Source organism: Pholis gunnellus (genome assembly GCF_910591455.1).
Source record: "Pholis gunnellus genome assembly, chromosome: 21".
Taxonomy (NCBI): domain Eukaryota; kingdom Metazoa; phylum Chordata; class Actinopteri; order Perciformes; family Pholidae; genus Pholis; species Pholis gunnellus.
Window position 1 is genome coordinate 13,876,923 of NC_136548.1, and position 20,334 is coordinate 13,897,256.

The 20,334-nt window shown below is 42.7% G+C and overlaps 1 protein-coding gene across 1 annotated transcript in view; it reads left to right on the forward strand.

Moving 5' to 3' along the window:
• dock1 (dedicator of cytokinesis 1) overlaps window positions 1–20,334 on the forward strand; it is a 159,415-nt gene that overhangs the window by 48,397 nt on the left and 90,684 nt on the right. The window contains exons 24-27 of the mRNA XM_079182099.1: window positions 2,483–2,553; window positions 5,717–5,823; window positions 12,785–12,912; window positions 15,366–15,461. Of these exons, the coding sequence (XP_079038225.1) occupies window positions 2,483–2,553; window positions 5,717–5,823; window positions 12,785–12,912; window positions 15,366–15,461 (402 nt within the window). The remainder of the gene's footprint in view (window positions 1–2,482; window positions 2,554–5,716; window positions 5,824–12,784; window positions 12,913–15,365; window positions 15,462–20,334) is intronic.

A 20,334-nucleotide genomic window follows, 5' to 3' on the forward strand; every position in this document is an offset into this window, starting at 1 on the left:
CTCTGTGTAAAATTGTTAGCCACATACAATAAAAGAAGGTGTTTATGAGAGAGCATCTTAAATGGGTACTGAAAGGAATTGTTCAGTATTTTGGGAAATACACTCATTCACTTCAGAGTGAGTTGGAGTAGACCGACACCACTTCCATGAATGCAAGGTATTTATTTGAAGATGCAGCCAGCCAGCTAGCTTAGCTTTGATTAGCATGAATGCTAACTCTGAACTCTGTTCAAAGGTAGCAAATTTCTGCCTCACCTTATATCCTTGAACAGGGTAGCCGTTTCCAGGCTTTATGCTAAGCTAACTGTCTACTTTCTGTAGATTCTTACAGTGTTTACCGTGTAGATCTGAGAGTGGTATCGATCTTCTCGTCCGGCTCTCGCCAGGAACGCGAGTAAATGTGTTTCCCAAAATATGAAACTATACCTTAAAGATCAGGGCTCAGTCTGGAACCTCGGTTCTTTTAAGGTATGAAATGCATCTGCTGCAACAAAAATCAAAAGCTGATGAACTCGATGCTTTTTCATGCAGCCCTAATCTGTCACATGTTTCTCGCATCCACACATTATATATGTTTGTTCTGTGTTTTTTTTCTCTTCTCTTTCTGTTCGTCTATATGTGTGTTTGTCCTCTCCGTCTCACTCTGACGTTGACTGTCCTGTGGTCTGCGGCTCCTCTGGCCTTCTGCTCTTTAGCTGCTCCTTAAGGTATTTATTTCACTGCCTTGCTCCTTGAGCCTTTCAGCCCTTTCCATTGTTTTTGCCCTTGACCCCAAACTCAGTGACTCCACATTTGACACAAACGCACAAGCGTCGATATTTTTGCAGGTGCACTCGAAAACCTGCCGATGTGCACACACGCCTACGCTTTTAGAGATAACATAATCGCGGTGTACATGCATATTGGCACACCTACAGTAGATCCATGTGCACGCTCAACCATGGGAGAAGCTCAGGAGTCAATTAGGAGTCAGTTGCTGTGTAATTGGGTGAGATATTGGCTTTACTGTCAGTAAATTAAAAACTGATCTTGAGGAACGGGCGCGAAAGCGAGGAATGTCTGGTTTCTTCCCAAGTCCGCCCTTGTGAAAGCACTGTGACAGGTGGAAGCTAATGAGCAGTCCCATCATACCTCAAGTCTGAATCCTGATGAACATCTGGACAGACCGACACACACTCAGGCGTAAACTTTGATACACACACACACACACACACACACACACACACACACACACAGACTAATGCGTGCTCCTGGTGAGTGTGGGGTGCACTCAGGGAAGAGGAGCAGGAGACACAACTCCTCTGAGAATAGCTGTGACACTTCACACAACACATCCCTGCACAACAGGTTGTACTTAAGTTGTTGCTGAGAACAAAGTAAAAAAATAAACTTTCTGATGAAATGGCTTCTTCAAAGTGTAAACAGATGCAGTTGAGCAGAGCCTGAATCAAAGTTAAGCAGCACCTTTTTCAAATCCCAAGTTTCAGCCTCCCAAACTCTTTCTGTCTGCAGAGGGAGGTGGAGGTGTTGATATGCACACGCACTAAAAATATCTATTTAGATGAGATTAGATTAAAGCTCTTTTATTTGTTTTTTTGGGAGGTCGTGACTATATCCATGTTTGAAAAATGGAGCTTCAGATACAGCACAGTGTTCCTCTGCGCTGCGTGCAGACACGATCAGATACATGTTCAGTCAATCTAACGACTTGAACAAAACCTCTGTTAGAAATCCCGTCTGAAGTCGGCAACACAGTATTTGCTCGCTCACCAACTCCCTTTGAACATGGCTAATTACCTTTCACACATTTTCAGAAATAAAACCATGCACAGTAACAAACGGGATCGTAGCATGGGTGAAGTCCAGTGTGCTACATCAGTATAGCTAATCAACCTCTGTGAGTCAGAGCGGCACTGCTGCTAATTTGCACAGATGCTGTATAAACACTCCAACCCACCTTGGCCGGCGTTTAGCAGCAGGCAGTTAGAGAGGGAAGTTTCAGCTTGCTTAATCATTCCCGTTATTAATGAAGGTTCTGTTATCGGCCACTGGTGGCACGCGCTTCATGTTTTTATTGTAGTGCTGACGGGCAAATGTAGATCATATCCGGCTGTATCTATCAAGGTATCGTTCCAGAGATATCAGATATGGATCCCAGTTTATTTATTACTCGTCTTAACACCTCCCACAACGAGTTGATAAACGCATAGCCGCTCAGAGTATCAGACACGTTCCAGCATATTGCTCATCAAAACAAATATTATTCTCATCAACGGATTAATTGTTCTAGTTTATGGCCGACGGGAGGCAAAATGTGTACTACAGCATGTATGCCCACTGTTTTCATTAGTGAAGCAGAATCAGACACATTTACACTTAACTGCTATGGAAAACACTGTATATTCTAATGTGGGATGGAGTAGCCTACACAATCGAAACTAATTAACTTGAAAGGTTTCTTTTATTATTTTTTTGGCTTAAGGGTGCTGCACTGAAGTACATTCCCACCATCGTCAATGACGTCAAGCTGGTCTTTGATCCAAAGGAACTAAGGTAATTTCATGTGATCCATCACGTTTCTAATGCTTTTGTTTTCACAATGACACCTGCAGTACACAATTATAACTATAAAGGGAAAAGTATTCATTGGTAGAGGTGAACTGCTCTCTCTGGTCACTATGTCTGTGCTTTTATTTTGTAAGACCCGACTGTAATTTGCATCTTTCTGTGAGCTTCTCAAACTGACGGGTTGTTGCTGAAGAGCACATAAAACATTCCTTCAATGTTATTTTGCTGGAGAATGGAAGGAGGAATCTTAATTGCTTGTGTTTTTGGAACTGCCGCTTGAATTAAAATTTCATGTTGAGATGAATCCCTAACAAGCTCATGGGAGGTTTTGCGGCTGTAAAGACTCAGAAGCACCGTTTTATTTTCTCTCTACCTAAGGCAGTCTTTAGTCAACAACCCAACATTCTGTAGCTGTACTGTGATTGGGCGGCGATTTAAAATGCTCACGTATATATATACATAATATTAATAATAATGGGTAAAAACGGAAAAGAAAACTTTGTAATCCGTCATTAACATCTGACTTTTTCTTACATTATTGAAATGAATGGGCTAGATTTCAAATGACCAAATCCAAGTTTCATACATTTTTGTTTTTTCCATAAATCAGAGGACATTGCATTTGTGATGATTGCCTCATGGGTGTGCTTTTGGTTTTCTGCCCCATTTAAATGTCTTTGATCAGTTATGCTGTAAGGACACAGCACAACAACTAAATAGAATAGCCTCATATGTGGAGCGTCATATTTACAAATATATAAAGAAAGCTTTTCTAATGCATTCAGCGAACAACTTTTCAACTGCAAATGAGCCTTTAATAACACATATTTCATTTTTTGTTCAAACTAATTTGTTAATTGTAAATATTTAGTCGAGACAAATCTATTCATATTGGCTCATATTTAGTTCTATATTAGTTCTTAGGAAGGACACATTTGGAAAATCAGCAGGTTGCTTTTGACCAGGCAGAGTCTGTTTGTCTGTGAAAACTAAACTACTCTTTTCCTAAACATGTTATATTTGTTCTGCTGGAAGTGAAGAGAGGGGTTGAATTAAAAGGAAGACTGTGAAAAGTGTCACACTGTCATCCAAAGCTTTACAATCCAAAAAAGGGAGCAAACAAGACTTAAAAGTGCCAAAAGTACAAAAAAAAGTACATTTATATTGGGTGATTGAGGTTGTTGTTTATACCATCATGTAGTTAGTAAATGATGATGAGACCAGATACTGACAGGATCGGTCCACCTCCACTTAATTCCATTTCTACTGAGATTTCTACTGTTGCACAATATTTCACCATCTGAAAACCTCTTTTTTTATTTTTTTATCTCGACTCAGAGACTGGCACAAGTAGTGCCACTACATGTCGGTATTTTCCCACACCTTGAAGTGTGCTTTGCACTCGTCAAAAGGAGCTCCCTTTCATTTGCTCACATCCAGCACCTGGGCAGCAGCCATTCTCACAGCAGATTCCTGGGCCACACAGGACATGCCAATCCCTGGCCCTGGCCTCGGCTCCACTCCCCCGCTATCACAGCCGCAGTGAAGCGGGGGTCCTTTGTCAAAGGTGGAAGATAGTCCTCCAGCCCATCCATTCTGTCAGCCAGCCGCCGTTCCTCCATTCAGCTTTCACAGAGTGTCTTTTTTTTTTCTTCCTCACCTTCACTCTCGATTCAATTCGGCACGTCCTTCTCCGAGTCTGACACTGATCTCAGTCGAACACATGGTGTTCACTCTTCATTGTGTCTTTCATAATGAGGCGCACAAGCATTTGTGCTGCTACCAGGAAATGTTGATTGAATTATTGGGTGACACCTGTCCTGGTTGTAGGGCTGCACAATAAATTGAATATTAATCGTGATCATGATTTTGGCTACGACTGCGACTCCCACATGATCAACTGTGATATTGACTTTTAAAATGCAACGGCGACAGAGAGCAGGCGTGCAAAATGAAAATGCACCTTATTTTAAATGTAATTTTGATGCAAAGATTTGTTAATTTGCAGGAATTTAATTTAATTAACGTGAGTGAAAGTGAAAGCAATCCTCTGATTATTTTAATCATCATTTTATTTCAAAAGTTTGATTTAAATGTGAAAATGCAAAACAAATATTTTGTTCCTAAAATGAATTATTAATCAGATTCTCAGTATTGATCAAAAATAATCGTGATCCTTTTGGCCATAATCGTGCATCCCTTCCTGGTTTTAACAAGTGCAATGCTACATGCTCTGCCATCTTTTCTGTAGTTTTAGAGGAAACAACATGAGAAAAAGCTTTTGAGGCCGAACTGGAGGCGACTAAATTGAAATCTTGGGGGGGTGTGGGGGTGTTTCATCCCCCGCCAGAACCCTTTCTTCCCTCCTTGAGCCTCAGCTTGCCAGGATAACAAGCACCTGGCCTCTTCATTGAGGAGAAAATGTCAGCGTTATGCGTCTGTGTGAATGGAGATTTATCTCTCAGGCTCTGAATAGTTGAATGCCCATAGTGTAGGCTCTTGCTGAGCTATGCTGCTGGTTGTCTTACAAAAAGAAAAAAATATTCAGTTGAATAGTTTCCATTGTTTACAAGGCTGTATCAAGCTAGACACCCTTCATGGCAGCAGCTTTGTGCAACAGAAGAACAACACTTAAGTCTACTGGAGCTATTGGCTGTGAAGGTCCCACACACCCAGGTGTTTTCACTTATTTGGGCTGATTACAATATTGAATATAAAATGCGGTTTGTCAAACTTACATTGAATAAAGTTATTATAATACAATTATTTTAGGAATTATTTATAAATGTAATTTTTGTATTGACATTCAAATCTGACATACTCCCTGCAATAGTCCAAAGTACTTTGAGAAGGGGGTACTAATACTCTGAACTACTACTGCTACTAATACAACCGGAGATGTCTCCGATAGCAAGCTGTTCTCAGGTCAGTTCCTCTGGGTCAGTTGACACATCTGTAATGTCTTACACTATATATTGTCATATCCTCCAACCCTTGCCGGAATATCTGAAAAGTACCTGTGTGGATGTGCGGGGCCTTTTTTAATTGCATTTTTGGATGATTGCTCGTGATGGGAAGCAGTCAGCCAGCTCAAGACGCCTGATCAGTCTGACCTTTTGTCTTTCTTGTCCTCCTTCTGTCTCCGTAGCAAGCTGTTCACCGAATTCATCCTAAAGGTTCCTCTTGGTCGCCTGGTGAAACAGAAGCTAGACTGTCTGATTGACATTGTCCACAGCGATCTCTTTACTCATCACGGTGAGAACACACACACACACACACACACACACAAACTGTACTCACAGTTCTTCAGTGCATGCACCTCCACTCACGGAGCAGTAATCTAGGCAATCACAAGCACCACCTGCCTCCTCTTGCCAGCTCTGTGTGAGCCCCCTAGTACAGGTCATTGGTGAGGCGTAGTGGGAATCCCTCTTGTTGAGTGACCTCATTGCTAAAATCAACAGGACTTGTCTGTATCAGAAAGTCAGTATTCACATCTACCCGGTCCTCAAGTCTCAGCCCCTCTCCTCTCTGTTTTACTATTTGATATGAGATGTTCTGATAGCATTTTTTCCCTTCCCAATACCAATTCTGAGACCTGAACTTAATTATAAATGATCCAATGCGTTTTAACCGGTCATAATTTCCTCTCTATCTATTTTATATTGCTGTGAATTCATCTCCTTCAAACACCTCTGTCTCTCTCCAAAAACAACATTTTACAAGATCACATCTCAACACATCATGATAACGATATAATTTAAATTCGCCCAATACAAACTTTTACTTAATGGAGCTTGAAGGCCTCATAATGTAACTCAACCTAACCTCCGTTAGCGTTAGCTGTTAGCTCTGTTATCAAGCCGAGCAAGGACTGTGTTGCCCACAGGCGGCTAACAGTAACGAGCTTTCCTCCTGCCGATTTCAACACGGGCTCCTTGTTCACAATGTAACATTATAGGGAAATAAATTGGGCGCTTTAACCATAAGTGTGTAGTACCAATTTACACATGAACAGTACAGATCAAGCAGGATGCATAGATCAGAAAGCGAGTGACACGGGTTGCTGTTCCTGTGTAACATAAATGAGCTCATAAATTATATGATAATGTGATATTGGATTAGTGCATAGACTCATATACTCGCTGATACCCAATCCAGTGTTTTAGGCTGTACATGAGGCCTTTCGGAACAACCATACTATTTAATCCTGTTTCTTTGAAGTGTGTTTATTAGGTCATTATGTGCTTGTCGCACCCCAACAAACACTCCCAGTATCATACATACACATTCACACTTTTATAGCCCACGTGAGCACCACACTATTTTGGCCATGTTGTACTGATGTCAAATGTGACGGGCAGGGATGTAGAGCTGGTTAATGAGAATCTGGTCCGGTCTCTGCAGCCGGGCTAGCCTGCGGCGTCCTGCGGCGTCCTGCAGACTGGATCCTGCTGCAGTGACGGTCGAGGGCCAATCATTTTGCTGGAGGCAGCAGTCCTCTGAGGCCATGTTAGGTTAGGCCCTGATTTAGAGACAAAGACGGCCACACACACACACACACACACACACACACACACACACACACACACACACACACACACACACACACACACACACTGTAGACTACAGTGATGGTAAATTAAATGCAAAGTTCTCTACCCAATGAAATGGCAACAGTGATTTAATGTGGCTGGTGGGGACCGCACATGTCTCAGAGCGTTCGGCCAGCGTAAAAGAAGTGGACAACAATTATCCACTTGCACTGCTGCTCTCCGCCTCCGTTAGCAGCACATGTTCAGTTCAGCATGGACGTACAGGAGAGCAATATGGCACATTTGTCCGAATGAATAACCTAGTTTGATGTTGAGTATAGCGGTGTAAAATCCTCTGCCTTAACTACTCTGGCATCTTAGGATTGTCTGATTGGTGGTTTGGCCATTTTAGTGAGAAACTATTGAAGGGAAATAATATTAATCATTTTTATTTGTATAGCACTTCCCAAGCTGGGAGCGCAAAGTGCTCAGTGTGTCATGCGCCGGTCGTTACTATTGATCTGTTGCTGGTGTAACTGTGGAAAGGCAAGCCTCCCTGATGCTTGTGAATGGCCTGCTGATCAGCCGGAGGACTCGTTGCTGTGATGCAGATGCAGGATATCCCGCCGCTCGGTTCCTTACAACAGCTTCACGCACTGGCGCTTTGATCATCTCCAGTAGTCTATTAAGCATATGCATGCTTTTAAACCAGTGATTGAGAAGGCTTAACTGCCAAGTAAAATGGTCCTTTTCACATCGGTATCAAGCTGAGCTCCACTTTGGAGATGTTTTATTACAGATAATGACCAGGGCGAGGAGCAAATGGATCAGCCAGACAGTTTTTAAAGGTGGTCTAATCAGCTGTAGTTGTTAGATGCATCCCGATCCCCAGGAGGGCCCTGAAAGGTTCCCTTGCCAGCCAATCCCGAAGTGAAATGAACTGGAATACTTGGAGCAAATGAACAACCAGCAAAGAGGCATCTACCTAGATGCTCAACTTGGACTTTCTTAGTTCATCACACGCTCATCAATATGCATTGAATGTCTTCACTGTTGGTGGTGGGTTTTTTTCTCCTGGAGGCTGCACAGTGATTAACATATTAACTGTTCCTGGGTTAAAGCACATCCTAAATGAGTATTTTTCAAAATGACGGCTTTTAGACAATAAAACGGCATCCTTTTCTCCAAGGGTTTCGTGTGTACGTTTGAAATTGAAATGCTGCGTGTTGAGTGCGATTGGTATGCATACGCAATTCACTGCTGCAGATGGAAACCTAATGAACTCGGAAAAGAGGGACGTTTTTTTTTGTGTCTTCTTTTTACTTTTTATATTTTGGAGGCACATCGTCGTGTCACCTTCACTGTTTATGATGTAAAAGGAGAGAGCGGCACCGCCGCATAAATCACTCGCAAATGGGCTCATTGGAAGCGAACAAATATGTCAGCTGCTCTCCTGGTTTGTGTTAAAGGGGAAAATCACTGAAGCGTCTAAAATCTGTTTGCGCTGGAAGTTTGAGGAGTGCGCTCATGGCCTAGCTTGATAGTTCCACTCTGCTTGTCCCGCTCCCGCCCTGCTGCTAGCGAGCGTGTGTGTGTGTGTGTGCACATGCACATGCATATGTACGCTCACATGTGTCCATTTATGTGTGTTATACCTGTGTGTATTTTGAGTTGGAAGGAGGCATGAAGGGAAAGAGGGCCCTGTAAAAACAAGGTATTAAACTCTACACAATGTTAAGACGCCCTCCGACAGGAGATTACGAAGCACATACATATACATAAAACACACTGTTTTAGGCGAGTAGCTCGGTGCTCTCTTCCACAGCGCCAACAATATTTCAGTGCAGACAGGGTTGTTACCCTTTGTCAGAGCTAGCTAGCACCTGAAAGCTAAAAATCCATAACATTATTTCAGGCATGTTCCGGTGGAATTATAGCTCCAATGTAGAGCAGCCTATCCATAACACTGCCATCAGACATCAGAAACAATTCACTTATTTGTTTTTTTGAGATTTACAGTCAACGCTCTAAACTCTGTCGAAGCATTTTTCTGCCACTGACCAGTGGCTGGAGTTATTGCAAATGAGGCTCTAGGGGCGGCAGAGTGGACAGGTCCAATACTTTGGTCCAAAGTGAAATATCTCGACAACCATTTTATAGTTCGGGATAAAACCTACTGACTTTGGTGATCCTGTTGAGCTTTTATCCAGCATCACCAGCAGCACTACATTTACACTGCGAGAAGTGATAGTTGGATTTGTCAACTTCTTACACAAGACGTCCCAAAATGTACAGGAAAGATTGCCATGACAGTTGCTGAGCAAGATCACGCTCCCCGAAGAGTGAGCCCTTTTTCTGTTTAATCGAGAGACCAATGTAAGGATCCTCTGTTGGAAAGCATTATATATTTTGGTCACTGTTTGCCTAATCATTGCCTCAGCCTTGGGTTAAAAAATGAGGGAAAATGACATACAAATGTTGGTAACTTTCATGCTCATCAGAGGATAAATCTTTCCTTTGGCGTCACCTTCAGCTCAAACTTCTGTTTCTCTACATAAACAACACTCTCACTGTTCAACCGTCGTTTTTTTACATGATTGCAAAATGATGGTGCATCATTTGGACCCCATATTTAGTTCACACACTGCCTTCAAGTAGGAGCTTCCCTGTAATTATTTTTGAATAAGGATTATACAAAGGCATTCAGTATGTACGGTTTCCTAGATTGCTACAGGAGAATCATCTTGTAATTGATGCACTAGTCAATGCCTGAGTCATTAAAGTGTAATTTCAAATTCTGCCCAATCCTTTATTTGTTAAATTGCTAATTACAACGCTATGCATTGCCTCTGTGTGGAGCCGTGTCTTGGGGTTAGTTCCAGTAATACTGACGGAAGACATGAAGACATTCCCCTCAGTCAAAGAAGCACGGTGGGATGAAAACATCGGCATCCTTTCTTCATCGATCTCTACTGTGTCAATCCATACTGTTCAATATTACATGTAGGTCCTTTAGAAAGGGGTCAGAGAATATATGAATGGATTCATGTTTAATACCTCTGGGTATCGTTTACGAAGAGGTCGCCAAAGTTCATTATGCGCTACACTTTGCTGTTAATCATTCGGCCTTGAGCAGTATTGACTGTTGGCAGAACTTTACGTTTGTGTGTGTGTGTTTTCATTAGTAATGAAGTTAGGAGTTGTATCTTGTCCCAGTTGAGTGGCTTGTTGAAACTGTAACATTATCTGTGAAGCAGAGAGCTTGTATTGATTGTGAATGGAAATCCTTTGCTGGGTAGCCCTGTAGAACAGCGGTGTCCCCCCCACCGTGTCATTATAAAGATTGGTATTGAAGAGAACTGTTGTCCCTGTACTCTGCCACCGCATGGGAGATGATTTCACACCGTGTACTGCTTTTTAAAACTTGTCCTTTTATTTCATGTAATTTAAAGTTGTATTGAATTTTATAAAAGTAATATCCAACACCAAAAGAACAGGCAGGTAACCTAACAGACATTGATACAAAGGTAGTTATTTGGTTGCAATAATGTGGTGGACAATAAGATTATTGTCACGGTTAGGTTGCTTCCTGCGGATATATAGCCACTGAAGTAGTCCCATTGTTCTTTAACCATATCATTTTTACAGTTTCATCTTTTTTCATGTAACAATTCCCCTCATTTGTCCCAACATAGTTTCAGTGTAGGAGTTTTCAGCTCTACAACACCCTAGTATAGGACACTGTTTATTAAACTGCATCGATACAGGTTTCTTTGTCCCCAGGGAAACATAACTTTCGGTGACCACGGCAGTTCACATTCTAACCACTCACCCATGTATCCCAGAACATTTCTCCACAAGGGAGACTCGTTTTATTGAGTCCGGTAGGGGTGAACTATTTTATATTGAATACATTTGCCTCTGGCTAGTCAGGTCTTTTCCCTATACTGTCCTAAGGTTTTACTGCCATCGTTATTTACCCAAGGACATGTCCCAGAACACCTTGATGCTATCCATTGGGTTCATTTCTTTATGTTGCAAAGTGAACCATTTTTTTCGTTTTAATTAGTAAATATTTCTCGATTTGAACCCTATTCTCCTTCTTTTCTTTTAATATGACATTCATATCAACGCTCTACCTTTGATTTTGTCAGAGCACTGCTCGGGAACATTGAGAGGTGTTTTATTTTGAACTTTCTGGCAGAGGGGTTATCAATTCATACTCTCGCCACAGATCAAAAGAATATTCACTTAACCCCGTAACTGATACTCTGCATATTTTCATTAAACCAACCTAGCTCCAGTATTTGTGCCAAGGCTTTGAATATGACCCCACACACACACACACACACACACACACACAAATGCCACTAAGATTGAAATCAGAAGGTTTAATAACAAATATGATAATTTTGTGGCAGACTGCCGTAGGTCTACCTCCCATGAGAATATTCTCTGACTTATCTCTGCTGTCCTCCATGTCCAATTGCCAACCAAACTCTCTTCCCTCTGCAATTGGAAATTCACTTTTTGATGTTGCCTCCTTTTCGTTTGGGTTTGGTTGTATGTTGTGTTGAATTAATTAGAACTGTTATTTTGACAGTTAGCAAGAAAGGTATCGTCTTCTGCTGTTTTCTAATTGCTGTTTTAGTTGCAAAGGGAACATAAAGAATGAATTATTCTGTCGTCAATTCCATTTCTTCCTCTTGGAAAACGTTTTATTAAACGTGTTCATACTTTCTCTTTTCCAGTAGTAGGTTAGTTGCTTTGTTTAAGGGCACTAAGATAATGGAACATATTGCAGAGGGATCAATAGAGCCTAAATGGCCGGATTTTTCACACTGATATTGATGTATAGTTAGGTTAGCAATGTGATTTTATTTTTTTTAAATGTATTTATTTTTTACTTTACTTATATCTCAAGCAAGGTTTTTGATTGGCTGCAGGCCTGTCACAATAACCTGTCAAACAATTGCGATAAACCAAATGATTGTCATTTAAGACTATTTTATTCCACTGATTTAATGATAATAGAATTGCATAATAATGCAAGTACACCCTTCCAAAGACCCTTATACTTTTAGTTCTCAAAACTATTCAGACGTTGAAGTTGGAATGTGAGAAAAACTGAAATAATATAAAACCACACAACCAAAACAATAAATATAATGGTCTCTCAGGCTCCGTTAAGAAAGATGTGCAATGGCTATGCAATGTGTCATTATAGTGGGGAAAACCCCAGTTTCCTTCTGGCATCATGATGGCTAAAATGTTGGTGACATTGTTGTGTAAAAAATCAATGTACAATATCGAGGTCAGCTAATATGCTTGAGGTAATGTCCGTTTATCGGACGATAAGTCAATAATGTCATTTTTGTGGCACGACTAATTGGCTGTGCTCTGAAAATATGTCTGGCTCCGATTGCCGTTTATTCTGACACCATGCTGTTGCACTGTTATCTATTCCAAAGGATTTTTGCCACATTCAGTTTAATTAATAAATTCATTTTGCCCATCGTTTTAATTTAAACCTCTGAGCTGTGAGGAAGCCATTAACAAGCTGCGTGCGTCTTCATCGAGAGTGTGTCGAGAGCATATGCTGTGCTGCCTCGTGTGATCCATCATCTGCTCCGTGTGTTGAGCGGGGTTGTAAATGTGTGTATTTGCTGGCGTCCCCGCAGATTGCAGAGAGATCTTCCTGCCGCTGATGACGGACCAGCTGAAGTTCCACCTGGAGAGGCGCGAGGAGCCGAAGGCTTGCTGCCAGCTGCTTAGTGACATCCTGGAGGTGCTCTACAGGAAGGATGTGGTGAGGAACACCGCTCTCTAGTTTTATGTGCTTTTATTTCCCTCTGGGATAAATAGTAGTAATATCAAGGGGGTCCAGGAGTACCTCCATACAGAAGAAAGCACGTTTCGACTGTGGCTGTTTGACAGAATAGCTCCTAATCAGTGTGCTATTCCTCATTTATACATTTTACAGGACTGTTCCTTTACTTACTTGTAGAGTTGGTGATGGGCCCTGCTGGTAAATCAATCACTGACCCAGTTGTGTAGCCAGTCAAAGCTATCACGGGTTAATCTATCAATTGTTTATCCAATTAGTTAGTTATTTGTTTAGTAGCATAAATTACCTTACCACTATACCATTACAAGTTCCCAGAGCCCAAAGTGACGTCATCAAATAGCTTGTTTCGTCCTGACCAACAGTCCGAACCCCCAGAACTTTCAATTAGCAATTACATGCAACAGAGGAAAGCAGAACATTTTCACATCTGACAATCTTTAGATGAAACAATTAATCATCAAAGTTGTCCTCAACTTTCTGTAGATCAATTAATGGATTAATCAACGACTGCAATCTATCTTTCACTGAAGTCCACATTCCTCACACTCTCATGCACAGACTATCTCACACACACACACACACACACACACACACACACACACACACACACAAACACTCAGCTGCTTCCTGAGTGTGTTTCACCCTCTTCCATGCCCAGACACCTGATGTCCCCCCTCAGGCCCTCTCAGACTCCCCTCACCATTGATCACCACGGCCTGGCCTCCCACACTCCACTCTGTTAGGGATTATCTCCCACTTTCTCTCCCATTCACACTCCTTCTGTCTCTGTGTTTTTCTTCCTCTCCCTGCCTTGCTCTGTGTTTTATACCTGTCCTGCACTCTTCTGAGTTTCTTAGTTGTCAAACAAGTTATATCTTGTTAGGAATTAGGATCTGTATATTGATAAAGCAAAAATAAATGGTGACTTTTTCTCCATGCAATGGCTTTTTGTAGGAAGTAGGGCCGGGAGGTGATTCAATCTGACAGTTTATCATCTTTCAATGGAATCATATCCTGATTAAATTACATACCGAGATATTTGATACACAATTACGTAATCTTAATTGATAATAACAAGCACACACTAACTTAAATTATCCAGATAATCTCATTTGATGGGAATATGCTTTTACGGTTTTTACGTCACACTTCACCACTCTGTTCAATGCGATTAACAAACTGGACTCAAACTGGCAACCTTCCAGCCTCAAAAATCGTTATCAGTTATTATATGACCTATATAGGGATATCATAGTAGAACGTTTAAACTAGCCAAGAACCCCCCCCCCCCCCCCCCCCATCTTTTTATGAAAGATGTGTGTCACACTTACTGCGTTGGAAGGCGATGCTCCCTCCTCAGATAGTTTATTCTCCCCAGTGCTGCTCTGTGATTGTGTGAATGCTTGTGTATGTGTGTGTGTGCGTGTGTATGTGTGTGTGTGTGTGTGTGTATGTGCACAGACCTGCGTGCACGAGTTCTTCAACCGCAGAAAGAGCTGTGTGAAATATTGAAAGTTAAGGTTGAGGCTGCAGCGCTCGGTCTGCTTGGAAGTTTCCCCCCACAGACAGGTAAAGACAGTGAGAAGCCCTGTGCTCACTCAAACTCACTAACAAGCAAGTCCATGGAAAAAACCCATCCCACTTATGATAGCGGTACAACGGTTTCCCTCTCCAAAAGCCAGGATTCACAATACATAAATCATTTTGGCTGCAACAGTCATGTTTTTCAGGTCTCTTAGCACAACATATCCTCAAAGTATCTTCAGAATTGAAAGTGTTTGAAAGGCAGTGTTAGCATTTGTAATATCTATTGATTAAGACAAAGAGATTTTGTCATGACACCAAAAGCAGTAAAGCAACCTGAGAACAGATTTCATTGAAAGAAACAAGCAGTTGCAGTTGTTAGTGTCCCGTGTGAATCCAGAAGTCAGCGCTGATTTATTTGTTGTGTAACTCCCGTGCTTAAAGGTCTTGTGTGTAAGGTTGGGCAACATCTAGCTGTGAAGTTTGCAGATTGCAAGCAATTGAAAGTTTTCCCGTGTCCCAAGCTTGAAGAAGATCTCGGGTGTCCAATGCGAAAACGTGAACTAGAGCCTGTGTTTGGTTTGTCCACTCTGGGCTACTGTAGAAACATATCGGCCGGCAATGTAGAAATAAACTGCTCATTCTAAGGTATTGGAAACACAATGGTTCTTATTTTCAGGTGATTATACACGAAATAAAACATACTTAATAATGTTATTATCCATCTCTCCAAATATATCCCTCTAAATACACGCTTCTTCCGAGACTCGTCAATTTTTTCAGTGACATTCGACAATAAACGATGGAGCCACCAATTTGGAAATTAGAAGACATGTTTATAGCCGTTGTGGCAAATGTAAGAAATGAATGACTGGATTCTTTTATTGCAGGGTCCCACCCAGTGGCACGTGCAGATCGTCATGGAGAAGCTGCTGAGGACCGTTAACAGGACAGTCATTTCGATGGGCCGGGAGTCCCCTCACATCGTAAGTTTGCTGTATACCCACCGCCCGCTCTCTTGTTTTCTTCTGGTTATCACACACATACAAACTCGTACACTTGTGCACACACACACACACATGTGTGCAGGCACACTCCAATTTAGAGGCTCCTGTATCCCAACCAGCTTAGCTCCCACAGGCCCACTGCAACTCCAATTCCATTCCAAAGCTATCATTAAAGGTAAAGTCTACCTTGGCGGAATGCTTTCACACAACCTCAATCTGAGACTTGCTTTGATCTGCTCCTATCTTTCTCCACCCGGTTGTTTGTGTACCGATCTCTGTGTGTGTGTCTGTGTGTGTGTGTGTGTGTGTGTGTGTGTGTGTGTTTTCTCACGATGTTTTAGTATGCATGTCTTTGCCTGTTTTTAAAATGTTTCTTTTATTTAAACATATCTGATTCTCTGTGCTGTGCTGTAATCTAGGAACACAAGCCGCTTATCCCTCCCACTGTCGTTAGCGTTCTTCTTCCAATCGCTCTCTCAGCTGGAGCTCGGAGGCAATTAAAGCACTTATCAGTCATAGTATAAATATGCTGTCTGTCTTATTTCCATCGGCAAAGCTTTCATCCATTTTCATGAGTCCAAAGAGTCCAATGAATGTCAACTCCTGTATTCGTCGAGTCATGAATATCAAGTTGGGCATTCTCTGGCTCATTGTACTGCATCCTGTTGACCCTTATATTAATCAGAGCCACATGTGACTTTGAAAGTGAGTTTTTTTTTTTTTTTTTAATGCAATGTTTTATGATGGAGATCCTTCTGAGGGTACTTAAAGGTGCTTTTACTGCTCACTTAAATACAACGAAGTGATGAGAGGGACATTTTCTCCGGACTTCAAACTTGTTAACTTGTTAACTGACTCGTTATATCGATACTGTTACTGGCGGGCGTAGCATCCTCCTGTCTCGGGTTATTTATCGTGTGCGCACAGCACCCTCTCCATATGGGGAGCAGAAGGAAACGGCATCACCTCCGTAGTTACTGAGCCACACCAGCAGAGTGTGATTTAAAAAAAAAATAAAAAAAAGTACCTGAATTATCGGGCACTAATTATCCAGTGTGTGTTATGTCACCATGCTGTAACAGTCATCCTTTGTCCCCTGTGTCCTGCTCTTCAGAGCAGCGATTCTGCAGCCGTTTCTTTCATGCCGTCTCTCCCTCCGTCTAAAGGTATCTGAGCAGTGCACCAAGCTAATCGCGTGAACAGAGATCGCCAGCGTGCCCGCCGCTGTATAATGCAAAGCTAATGAAGCTGTGATTTGAGTCGAGGCATCCCTGCTCCCCCTTCTCTCCCAGACAGCTGCCTGGAGGGGGGTCTAGGACTCCCACTAACTCTCCTTCTTCTAGCTCTCCGATCTTATTCATTGTTGTGCCAGGGATACAGGCTCAGGCGGGGACGGTGTTTGCTGGTAGATGTTTTATTAGAACTTGGACCAGCTGCCTTCGCCGCTCACATTCTGCCATTATCTTTCACTGCAGTGTGTGTGTTTTTTTTTTGTTGATCATTTCAGATATGGAACTTGCCGACCACTTTGTGTTAAAGGCCTCCTCTCTGCTGTATTATACTAAGTGCATCCATTTCCCCCCCCTCCCGTGGTGCAGATAAAATGGCATTCTGTGCTTCCAGAACCGCCTGCTGAATTGCTCAAAAGCAGACCAGCCTCCTTTCTGGTAAATGAAACTGCTCTACCCATGACCTCATGTGGCCCCCATTGAAACTATCTACTTTGTATACCGCACTTGTGCTGCAGCTGCTCTCTACCTTACTTCCCTCCATCTATTTACAGCATCTTTTATCGTCCCTACTGACCCCTCGCCTTTGTCAGCGCCTTTAGCCACTGAACTCAATTGCCTTGACATTTCTAAGTACCTGCATAATATTTAGCGTCAGTGTGCAGAGTGCTCCTATTAACCCAGTGGGCGTTTGAGGTCACATCAGAGCCTTGTCTTTTTTTTGAAAGAACTGTGGATCGTTCACTCGAACACTGTACATCATACAGTGCTTTGGGATGGAAGCTGCATTTGAAGCGGCTCCCCACATCACTACTTGATGATCAATAAGGCTAGCGAGAATTTGAACAGCTATGAGACCCAGTTAGTGCTGCTGGAAGTGTCATAGCTTTCTAATCAGAGGACCTTTGTTGCCGCCGCTGGGCACACTGCTGCCTAGTCTGCAGGCAGATTGCGCGCTGCTGCTCAGACAACATCGCAGCCAACTACCGACCTTGTTCCTCTGAGTGGCAGCCTCTTACATTTAGATTTATGCATCGATGTTCTACTCCGTCTCCCGCCTCTCTCCGTCTCCCTCTCCTTTTCTCCTCTCTCCTGGAGGTGGTCGACCCAGAATGTTGATGAGAATGATCACAATGACAGCTTGGGGGGGGGGGGGCGTCGGTTTTGTTGTGTGTTGTCACCGCAGTGCTACGCCTGTTTAGCGACTCGCACGGCGTCGCCGCACATTTGCATCGTCGGACATCCCAGCAGGCCGTATCTTTATATTCACGTCCACCCTCACGCAGGTTGAGAATGAGTCCTTGTGAATACATTTACATTCGCATAGTAGCGGAAACATATTGGCAGTCCGTGCTGAAATGATCAAGTTCTACCTTAATGCCCTTGAATTACATTTCCCTCCAGTTTCAAGCCTCTGGATGAGCCCCTGCACATACACACGGGTAGTAAGATGCTGCTGGGAAAATCCTCTGCTTTTAAAGTTCCAACCAAACCAATAAAAACAAACCTTTGTGTCTTTCTTATCCTGTCATGTTAGCCATACTGACCTTTGCAATTTTTCTTTGCCTGGTCAGCTAACACCTAAATGTCAAAATGAATAATCCGGTATACCTAACAGACCTGAGCTTTACCTGAATGTGGTGGTTGTGGTTGTGGTCAGAGTTGGCTGCAGTGCTTTCTGGTGATCCTGCCGATTTTACCTGCAGTGTGCAGAAGGAATGGAGAGGAAAGCTGCAGGGGAAGGACTTGTGCTATTGATTGACAGTATGTAACTGAACGACTATAGGGGCTGGAGCTCGTTCTTTGCTGCATGCACTCGCTGACCGAATATCTTGCAACAAAGCCATCTCAATTCAGATCGGTCTCCGCGGCTCTGTCTTTGTATCACTCACTCTCTTTATCTTTGTCTTTGTATCTGTTTCCGTCCACATATTCCTCTCTCTGTGCTTCTCTCTCTCTCTCTCTCTCTCTCTCTCTCTCCCCCTCTCTCTCTCTCTTTCTCTCTCTCTCTCTCTCCTGCTGGCCAGACTGCTGCAGAGCTCTCACAGAAAAGAAGCATAGTGAGATATGGCACTGAATCATAATGCCTCAAACGTGCACTTATCACTCACTCTCTCTGCACCTCTCCTCTCCTCCTGTGCTGAAACTTTGACAGAGCATCCTCTCGAGTATATCGACCCTGCGACAACTCATGTCAGACGTGTGCTCACTGTCAAACCTATGTGAAAACCGCCGGGAGTCGTGTGGTGATGCTCGTCACCTTCAAACCACGGGGGACTGCGGTTAAAGGGTGTAAGAATTCGAGATGTGAAGCTGCACCGGGGTTCTTGTTTGTACCCTCAGTGCTGTGCTGTTAACAACCACTCGAGGGAAGCCCTGTAAAGATGGCCCTCCACTGGGTGGGTGGGGGGGGGGGGGGCAGTGTTGCCCTCGAGCAACATCAGTTCCTGCAGCTTTATGCATCCATGTGAGGGTGACTCTGCTTCTCTGGGGCATTTACTCAGCGCTTTGTCCCCAGTTTACCTCACAAGTTCACCTCGCTGCTGGTCTGCGGCAACATCTGGGCAGTTGCATGCACGCACATGAACACATGGACGTGTCCGAAGGTCCGCACTCAGCATTGATGTAGTAATGGTGAGGGGCAAAAACTGCACTATGAGTGCAAGCTTTGGATCAGAAGCAGGTTCTTAGGAAGGTTGGCTGCCTGCACCAAAAGCCCTTCGCTGCTTATCCCTCTGTTGTATTCTGCTCCGCATCGTGCCGCCTGACTACATCAAAGAGATGCAGGGCTGATTTTAGGTGGATTTTCAACATTATCTCCTGCTTTTCGTCACATAATTGTCGAGTTGGTTGTTTTGTATACTGAAATTTTCAAACTAAGCCTAAATGAAATCCTAAATTTCACGTTTGGTTCACTCCAAATACGACATAACATTTCCTCACGTACCCCTGTTTGTCCATGCATCTAGTTTTAGTTTTGTTGGCACACGTTTTGAGATATTCGTCTCTGAGATTTCTGCTGATGCCTTAATTGCAATTGAGGTGAATGACATTTCACTTGTGGTGCTCACGACATAGAAACATTTCAAAAGCAATCCTGAACAAATGTAATTCAAACAGATGCTAATTGCTGAATACCATCAAAGGTAAGTGATACAATATCTTTTATTGTAAGTGCTTGGAGGTGCTTTTTACGTGATTGGGGGAATTTATATTGCCTCGCAACACGGTGACGGCTGAGCCGTTTCTCGCCGTTAACGATGCTAACAGCGTTAACGGTGCAAATAACGGCAAAAGAGCTGGCAGTGTTTGTTTGCTTTGATGAAAGTAAAGCTATGATGCTTACGATGCTCCTATTCTCCTTTGCTACGCAAATTATAGTCTGTCTTCTCCAGACGTTCAGAGCTCTGTCGATGTCTGTTTTTATTAAATATTGCATATTAAATATCTTAATTTTTTATTTTATTTTAAAAACAGTAGAAAAACACAGTATTGCACATATTCAATCAATTGCACTTCTTTAAGGTACAGATAAACATCTAGTTCTCTCTTGATGCTACAGCATAACTACTGAAAGAAACCTACCCGGCATGTACAGGAGTGGAGGTGTGAATCACATGTAG